Source organism: Vespa velutina, chromosome 10, assembly GCF_912470025.1.
Source record: "Vespa velutina chromosome 10, iVesVel2.1, whole genome shotgun sequence".
NCBI classification, from domain to species: Eukaryota; Metazoa; Arthropoda; class Insecta; order Hymenoptera; family Vespidae; genus Vespa; species Vespa velutina.
In genome coordinates, this window is record NC_062197.1 from 2603109 (window position 1) to 2612838 (window position 9730).

Here is a 9730-nt window from a genome sequence, read left to right on the forward strand (position 1 = left end):
ATATTACTCTCGGTTATTATGACGCGAATTCTTCGCGTAATTCGTGCCCAAACTTGCCCCTGTGTTAGATCCTTCTCTCTCTCTCTCTCTCTCTCTCTCTCTCTCTCTGTCTCTCTCTCTCTCTCTCTCTCTCGCACGCATTGGTTGAGGGTTCATGTTTAGTAGGGATGAGAAGCATGAGATAATTCAAGATGGAGTCAGAGAGTCAGGAGCCCATCTGCTTTATTTATTCTGTTTATATTATATCATAGAGTGAGAAAAAGAGAAAGAGAAAGGTAGATAAAAATTTATATATATATATATATATATATATATATAATATTTAATTAAATATATATATATATATAAATATTTTTCTTGAAAAAAATAATAGATATTTAATCAATCGAAAACCATTGACTATTTTATTCCTGAATAAAACGTTTGAAATTTTATCCATCTCAACGTAAGACCGAGAAAGATAGATAGATATATATATATATATAGAGAGAGAGAGAGAGAGAGAGAGAGAGAGAGAAACAGAGAAAAACAGAGTGTGACGAGTAGTAAGAAAGAGGAAGGGGGTGCAAATAGAATGATGGGTGGGGTGCGAGATCCGACGAACGGGGTGTACGAAAGAGAGAGAGAGAGAGAGAGAGCGAAAGAGAGAGAAAAAAAGAGAGAAGGATTGAGCCGGTGTCTCTGGATGAATCTGAGCTTCCCTTAGGACGTACGGAGGTGAAATCCCCCTCTAACTCGACGTCTAAAGCGTTATCCCTTCCCCTACACACCCCACCCCACCTCACCCCACCCATCTATCCCTCGTCGTTATCCTTCGTCCCGTCGAAGCACCCGATCCCGTACAACCCCTGACTCAAGAGGGAAGGAAGCACAGCCGGTTCCTTTCGAAAGTAACGCCCTTTTCTATGGTAGGAAAACTGTCGGCCAATCGGATGGCGCTATCCACGTAACTTGTACTTCGAAAAGGTTCGGGAGGGTAGTTGGCATCAAAAAGTCCCAAGAACGATGGTTGTCAGTCAGGATTCATCGTCGACTAGTCAGTTGTCGGAGTTTCGCTAGTGCTTAGCTCTACTCCAAGCGTTTAACCATCCCTTTCGTGTAATCGTATCCTTCTTTGTTTTTTTTTTCTTTTTTCTTTGTTTTTTTTCTCCTTCTCTTTTTTTTTTTTTTTTTTTTTTTTTAAACGTTCATTCATCGATCGTTATCGTCATAGTTGTTGTCGTTGTCGCCGTCGTTGTCGTCGTTGTTACTGTCGTTTTCTATTTGTTGATCGGATCGTTCGTTGAAATTAAAGACCGATGTGTTTTGTTACTCTATTATTTATTTATTTATTTATTTATTTTTTTTTTTTTTTCTTTCTTTCTTACTTTATCTATCTATCTTTTTGCTCCCGTTTCCTTCGAAATATGCCAGTTAAAAGTTTGAAACTGTTACGTGAAATTTTGTCTTAACTCTCGTTTCTGTTATGATACAGATAGAGAGAGAGAGACAAGAAGTGTTGTGAAGAAGATTATATACATATACGTATATACATATACGTATATACATATATACATAAGGACTATTATAACGAGATAATAACGGAAGAGAGAGAGAGAGAGAGAGAGAGAGAGAGAAAATGCAGAATCAAGAACAACAAGTGGGACACATCCCGGTTACTCAACCAAAGTTACCACCAGCCTCGTCCAGTAAGGTTTCCATGATTGTTATCTCGTTTTTTTAGATAAGAGATATTTATTTATTGTTTTTCATTCTAACGACGAATGTGGATAATCATATACGTGTTGATGCTGTTGACGTTATAGAAACAAAAAACATAAGGTACATAGTGTATACATACAGTGAGTGAGAGAGAGAGAGAGAGAGAGAGAGAGAGAAATGTTGTTAATTAAATCGATCGTTAAGATGTTAAATCTCTTTTCGAAGAAGATAAATCTCTCGTTGATGTTTATACGTAATAAATAATAGAGTAAACAATTTTGTTGTATTACTAAATTATATCCATTATGCAATGCAGAACGAATAGATTTTCTATATCATTTTAAATTTATCGTTAGTCATTTATATGCTATAAAAAAAAAAAAAAAAAAAAAACAACATTCAATATAACTTTAATTTTATTTATTTACAATTTATTTACAAAGAATTACAATGAATAATATTTGTTCTGAAATTGAGGGTCATTTCAATGTTGACAGTTTTAGTTTTAAGATGTATATACCTGACAAGCATGTTCATTGGATATGTTTATGACATGTATTTTTATCTAAATCATATATTATTTTCTTACGTTAGATATGTCCTTTCGTTAGACATTTTTTTTCCGTTAGACATTTTTCTGGATTTCCTTTTTCCTTTGTTTTTTTTTTTTTTTTTTTTTTCTTTCTTTTTTTTTCATGAAGAATTAAAAATGGACATAAAATTTTTTTCCCTTCTATCTGTAGTATTGTTGTTGTTATTATTTTTATTTTTATTATTATTATTATTATTATTATTATTATTATTATTATTATTATTATTATTATTGTTTCTAATGAATCAAAACAATAAGAAAGTTTTTTAATTGCCACTTTTTTTCTGTCATTATTCTTTTTGACGTATGAAAAAAGAAGAAAAGAAAAATTTCTTCTTTTTCTTTTTCTTTTTCTTTGTCAGAGAAATTACTCATCGTTTTTATATTTTTATTTTAGAAGAAAGAGAGAAAGAGAAAAAGGAAGAGAGAGAGAGAGAGAGAGAGAGAGAGAAAAAGAGGGATAGAAAGAAAATATCGTAAAAAGTAAATACCAGATAAAAAAGGAAAAAGAAAAGAAAGGAAAATGTTTTAGACAAAAGTGTTTTATCTGTGTTTCTTTTTTTGCGTAAAACAAAATGCGATTAGAAAGATTCGTTGGTTTTTAATTCTTTTATTTTATTTTCATTCGGAATAATAAATTTTATCTTGGAATCGAATAAAATTTGATTTTGTAAATTCGAATTGGTGAAAATCTGCGCGTTTCTTTTTCCTTCTTTTTTTTTTTTTTATAAATATTTAATTGTTTCGATTAAAGAGAGAGAGAGAGAGAGAGAGAGAGAGAGAGAGAGAGAGAGAGAGAGAGAACGAGAGGAAAAAAGAAAGAAAGAAAAAAACACATTTATGCATTTAATTTCTTTTTCCTCATGTCGTAGAACTTTTCTTCAAAGAAAAAAACAAAAAGAAAAAAAGAAAAAGAAAAAAAGAAAAAGAAAACAAACAAACATTTCTATTTATTTTATATATATATATATATATATATATATATATATATATATATATAAAATATTTTTCTTTTCTTCCTTTTTTTGTTGTTTTTCTTTTTGCAAACAAAAACATCATCGATCACTTTGTTTATCGATAATCATCTTCGCATAAGTTTTCACATGTTATATTTACGTACGATCTCGTCGTGTGATCTCTCGTGTGAAATAAAAAGCATGTGGCATTTAAATGAGTGAGCCGATCACGTTTGTCTTCTTTTTTTTTTTCGGGACATTTAAATGACTCGTAATCTATCCACCCGCTCTCCCCCTCCCCCGCCCCGACAGAACTCGTCCATGAGAAAATTATGACAGATGGTGTAATCGTTTCCACGATATGAACGCGGAATCAGGGTGGGTGGACGAGCTAACAGGTTGCCATGCATCACTGATGATCATTCGACGGCCGTCAGTTGTTCAAGAATCTCCGCTACTTGATTTAAAAATTTTTTGCGCTTTCTTTTTTCTCCTTATTGATTTTCTTTCTTTCTTTCTTTCTTTTTTTTTTTTTTTTTTTTTTTTTTTTAACAATCCTCATATAAACGCCGATAATTCATACGCAAAATTCTTTATTATTTATATACGTATAGGTATTAATTAATTAATTTATTTATTATTACATTGGATTGATGTATTTTGATCAATGAGTCAAGTGTGTTAAAATTTGCAGTAATTGTTATTTTAATATATAAAAGAGAAAGAAAAAAAAAAAGAAAATTGATATAACGAAAATAATATGAATTTAGACTGACCAATGGACAATTTCAGAATTTTCAGTAGTGTGTATATATATATATATATATATATATATATATATATATTTGTTTTTTATTTAGATCATAAAATATTAACATTATCAAAATTAATCAGTAAAAATTTACCAACGTTATATAATTCGTTCATAAATAAAACATATAATTAAAATTCCAACATTATTTATCCATTAACTGGATATCAAAGTAAAAGTAATAATTTCGACAATCATATAAATTTTATTCAAACGATTATGATAATCGGCATAATAATGAAAACAAAACGAAACCATTGAAATTTTATCCTTAGATAATACGTATATTTTTTTCCATTAAAATAACTATTGATAGTGATTTTTCTATTGGATTAAAAAATTCATTTATGACTGAACAGAGAGAGAGAGAGAGAGAGAGAGAGAGAGAGAGAGAGAGAGAGAGACGAATCGTTTAGAAAAAAAGGACGATAATTTAAGGGCTAAATGTTAAAAAAGAGAAACTTCGAAGGGGGTTGAAGGAGGAGAAGGAGGAGGGATGAAGGAGTGAGGGGGGTGTTTAAAACACAGTGAAACATCGCAGATGACGGATGAATACGGTCTAAGCACCCTACATATAACTCGATACGATAAAGTATAACATAATGTAATACACGCGTGTACTATCTATGTAGTTTAAAAAGAGAGAGAGAGAGAGAGAAAGGGAGAGAGAAAGAGAGAGAGATATATAGAACAACATCGATATCGCGTATCGATATGACTACGAACACATGTCAGAAAATTCCCATGCTTCAGTAACGCCTACGTTACTATATCACCACCTGATGGCCCGGGAAACGTTATGGTCGATTGTTTTTTTAGGATGAACGATGATGTCATCCTAATTGCTCTTTTTTCACCTGCTCATCGATTATCTACTTTAATTATTTTTGTCTCTCTCTCTCTCTCTCTTTCTCTCTCTCTATCTCTCTATCTCTATCTATCTATTTATCTATCTCTCTCTCTCTCTCTCTCTCTCTCTCTCTCTCTCTCTCTCTCTCTTTTCCATTATTTTTAATTTTTGCCCTTTCGTACGTAATTTATTATACATTAAATTAAATCGTAATAATTAATTGTAATAATTAATACGGGACGCAAAGTACTATTTTGCGTTCTTCTTTTTCTTTTTTTCTTTTTTTCTTTTTTTCTTTTTTTCTTTTTTTGTTCTTACGATAAAAAATATTATGCGAAAGATTAAAAAAGAAAGAAAAAAGGAAAAACCGAAGAAAACTTCAATAGGGCTGACCAAATATGATTTAGAAAAGTTTTGGAACAACGTTTTTTTTTTTTTCTTTTCTTTTCTTTTCTTTTCTTTTTCTTTTATTTTTATTTTTTTTCCATCGACGAATAACGTTGTCCTATAATTAACTGGAGTAAAGTAACGGGGTAAAAGTATAATTTCGTAAAGGGAAAAAAGTGAACTTGTAATTTTTTTTTTCCCGATTTTTCGTTTACCACACGTAAAACTTCGTGTCTTTTATATACACGGCCAACCAACCCCTTTTTACTTTCTCTCTTTTTCTTTTCTTTTTTTTTTTTGTTTCTTTCTTTCTCTCTTCCTTCCTTCCTTCCTTCCTTCCTTCCTTCCTTCCTTCCTTCTTTCTCTTACCCTTCGCGAAGCGACGGTCAGTAACTCTTTTTTTTTTTTTTGTTCTTTTTCCACGATTTCAAATCGCTAATATACGGTCCTGTCCTTTTCTTTTTCTCTTCTTTTTTTTTTTTTCCCCCAACTCAATTCAACTCAACTCAACTCAACTCAACACAACAAAATATAGCAAAATATGTATGCATGTGTACGTGCATACAATGTGTACAGCACGCATCGAAAATATAAAATGGCAAGAAATCGAAAAATACGGGTGAAGGGTGAAAGTGGATGAAAAGATAGAGATGGTTGAATAGGTTGAGATGGGTGAGAAGGTTAAGGTGGGTGAGAAGAGTGAAATGGTGGATTTGTGAAGCGAGATGGGTTGAATTGATCTTGTTGGATCCTTCGGCATTATCTTTATCATTTATATATATATATATATAAATATATCTCGTTCGATCGTTAATTAATAAAAATATTAATCGATAATAATTTAACTCGGGCAACTGGACTATACAATTCCTGAGTTTTACCGTCATGTGTTTGATTGGGAAAAATATTACATTCACACCCAACCCCGTCACCATTCCCATTCCCGTCATCGCATCTTCGATATACCATTATATATCAGGAATGGCAAGAAAGTGAAAGGGAAAAAAAAAAAAGGGATCCCGATTATACGATTTAATGTCAGTAGTTTTATATCATGATATCTAATCGGCGAAGCGAGCTTTCGTTCATCCGACATAGGTAATAAAACCCGAGGTAAGAGGGGTAGAAAACCGATGCTTTATGGCACTGTCTGTTTCTCTCTCTCTCTCTCTCTCTCTCACTTTCTCTGTCTGTCTGTCTGTCTGTCGGCGGCCACTGTAAAAATCCCATATGAAACTTTGAGAATAAGCGCGATTTCTGCAAAAGCGGAAAAATGATGGACTTTAAGAGCCTCCGGTAAAACACAGGCTATGACCAACCGAATGAAAAATTCAATTGCGAATGACTATCTCTTTCTCTCTCTCTCTCTCTCTTTCACACACACATACAACATACATATATACATCCATACATGAATGTATATATACACGACTATATCGCGTTTCATTCTCTATTTCTCTCTCTGTCTCTCTCTCTCTCTCTCTCTCTCTCTCTCTCTCTCTTTCTATCTATCTATCTATCTTTCTTTTTTTTTTTTCTTTTTTTACTTACTACATATACGTACACACATTTTTCTGTCTCTTTTACGTATACAGTAGTATATTGTACTGTACGAAGTACGAATGCAAATTTTATGCAGTCAGTGCCCGCGTGTCTCAGCTCGACGACAGGAAAAGAGAAAGAGAAAGAAAGAGAAAGAAGAGCCTCGCGTGATTCTGTGGCACGCTTGCACGCTCGCGAGCCTACGTGCGTACGCTTTCAAACTTTCCCTCGGCTAGGGAAAGAAGGGCCTCTGTAAGGGCGGACGATTTCTCCCCTGTTATATTCGGTACGAACCGCGAGACTCATGCATATAGATACATACACGTTTATATATATATATATATATATATATATATTATATTATATACATAGGCGTAGCCGGACAGCTCTTGGAGAATCCTTCGAGAGACCTTCGAACTCGACTCTACGAACGAAGGAACGAACGAATCTTTTTTTCTTTTCTTTTCTTTCTTTTTTTTTTTTTGTTCCCACAATCGACATCGCGATCGTTTGAGAACTTATTAAAAAAAAAAAGAAAAAAGAAAAAGTGAAAAAGGAAGGCAAAAATAATGCTAATTTACAAATCTCTATCTTTTTCTGTTCCTTTTTTTATTTTTTCTTTTTTGGTGGTGTTGTTATTTTAAGAAAAAAAAATTATTAAACATGTGCGTTATACATAAAGGATCGTGAATAATCCTAGGATATTAGAATACTCGATAATCATGTTAATTGTTTTAATTATTTAATAGATCTTTATCGTATTGTGTAAATAAAAAGATAATTCAAAAATTAGAATTGAATAATTATTACCATGGAATTTTATGGATTTTACGGATGACAGTATCGAAGAAACTGAGAGAAATGAAGAGAATAGAGTGGAAATAGAAGAAAAGAAAAGAAAGAGAGGAGTATCTTGATACGTACAGTTCTTATACTCTAACACACGCACATAAATACCCCCTCCACACACACACACACACACACACACACACATAAATATTTGTATTGACCGTTTAACATATTTTACCTAGAAAAAGTAAATAGTTTAGCAGGAGATAAAGAAAAGTATATATCGATAAAGAGATTTCCAAAGTGAAGAGGGAAATAATAGAATGAATGAGTAAGAGAGAGAGAGAGAGAGAGAGAGAGAAATGAGAAAGAGAAAGAGAGATGGAACGATATGAGTCGACGAAGTGTCGCGTTTCTTGCTGCTCACTTAAAATCTTTGAATAGATCGACCACATCCGGTCCATTGAAGTCGTCCCATTCACAATCTCTTTAGCATCAATGGCGTAGGCGGTGCCAGTGACAAGGAGTTGCTTGGTAGTCCTGTATTGTAAAAGCGTCATATAAATCCACCCTTCCAATGTCACTCTCCTCAACCTTTACCATTACCTTTGCTCGATTTCTTAGATTCCAATAAAGGGAATCGAAAAATAATGGTAATGGCTTTTTAAATTATACCATGACTATCATGTTGTGTTGTAAATGACAAATCTCAATCTATTTATTCGATTTTTCAACAAATGTTACTCCCCTTCTTCTCCTCAACCACTTCATCGCCCCTCATCATCATCATTATCATCATCATCATCATCATCATCATCATCATCCCTCCCCCAGTGTTTTCACTTACTGACAAACGAGTCTTCAAAGCAAAATATATCTATGGCGTTGGTGTTATTAACCACCATTGAAAAGCCATGCGAGATTTTTTAACCCTCCTTACCATCATCTACCTTTTTTATCTTCTCTCAATGAACTTTGATAATGAAAACGTTTCATCGCATACGAATGATCGTACTGATACCTCTCTTCTTTACCCCTATCTCCCTCCTCCTCCTCCTTCTCCTCCTCCTCCTTCTCCTTTTTCTCATCCTTATTTTCCTTGTTGTCAAGCAAAAAAATAGAGAAATAAAAGAAATATGATAAATTATATATATAAACGTTAGTAATGTGTATTAATAATTTAATGCTTATACAGATTATTATTAATTAGTAATTTACATAGATTTATATTATTATTAGTATATTACAGATATTGATACATTAGTATTAGTATTAATAATTACGCATTAGTAATATAATAGATTCTTAATGATTATTTTTCTTCTAACATTTTAATATCGTCCTTTCTTTCCTTTTTTTCTTTTTTCTTTTTTTGTTTTTTTTTTTTTTTTTTTTTTTTTTTTTTTTTTTTATTCAATTCGTTCGTATTAATTTTGGGATTTTTACCGATATTTTTGAAATTATCCTTTTAATTTGATTTCATTCGTTTCGTTTCTCTGTGTTCTCCCTTGGCGCAGGTCGAATACTTTACGATATACCGTGCAAGGTATGTCGGGATCATTCGTCGGGCAAACATTATGGTATATTCGCATGTGACGGATGTGCCGGTTTCTTCAAAAGGTCGATAAGAAGAAATCGACAATACGTTTGCAAGGCCAAGTCCGAGGGTGGTTGTATGGTCGATAAAACTCATCGTAATCAGTGCCGAGCGTGTAGATTAGCCAAATGCATTCAAGCAGGCATGAACAAAGACGGTAAGTTCGAATGATGTACAACGACAATGACGACGACGACGACGATGACGACGACGACAACGACGATGCTGGAAGTCACTTAAAAACTATTCTACTTTTTTCTCTTCTTTCGTATACTTATTCCATTTATTTATTTAATTTTTTTTTTCTTTTTTTCATTATTCCAGCCGTACAACACGAACGTGGACCAAGAAACTCGACCTTACGACGTCAAATGGCACTTTATTTTAAGGAACCCGATATGATGAGCAACATAGTACCGCAATCGACTGCAGCAGCATTGGATCTTGCTCTGCCAAAACCACCGACGGAACCTCGAGTATCGATAGCGCCGTCCACCCCTCATCA

General features: G+C 33.0%; 1 protein-coding gene across 1 annotated transcript in view; it reads left to right on the top strand.

The window, feature by feature from the left end:
• Positions 1-1008: 1008 nt before the first annotated feature.
• LOC124952002 (nuclear receptor subfamily 2 group E member 1) overlaps positions 1009-9730 on the top strand; it is a 9702-nt gene continuing 980 nt past the window's right edge. Inside the window, exons 1-3 of the mRNA XM_047501214.1 lie at positions 1009-1688; positions 9146-9382; positions 9550-9730. The exon at positions 9550-9730 is cut by the window's right edge and continues 46 nt beyond it. Of these exons, the coding sequence (XP_047357170.1) occupies positions 1619-1688; positions 9146-9382; positions 9550-9730 (488 nt within the window). The 5' untranslated portion in view covers positions 1009-1618. The remainder of the gene's footprint in view (positions 1689-9145; positions 9383-9549) is intronic.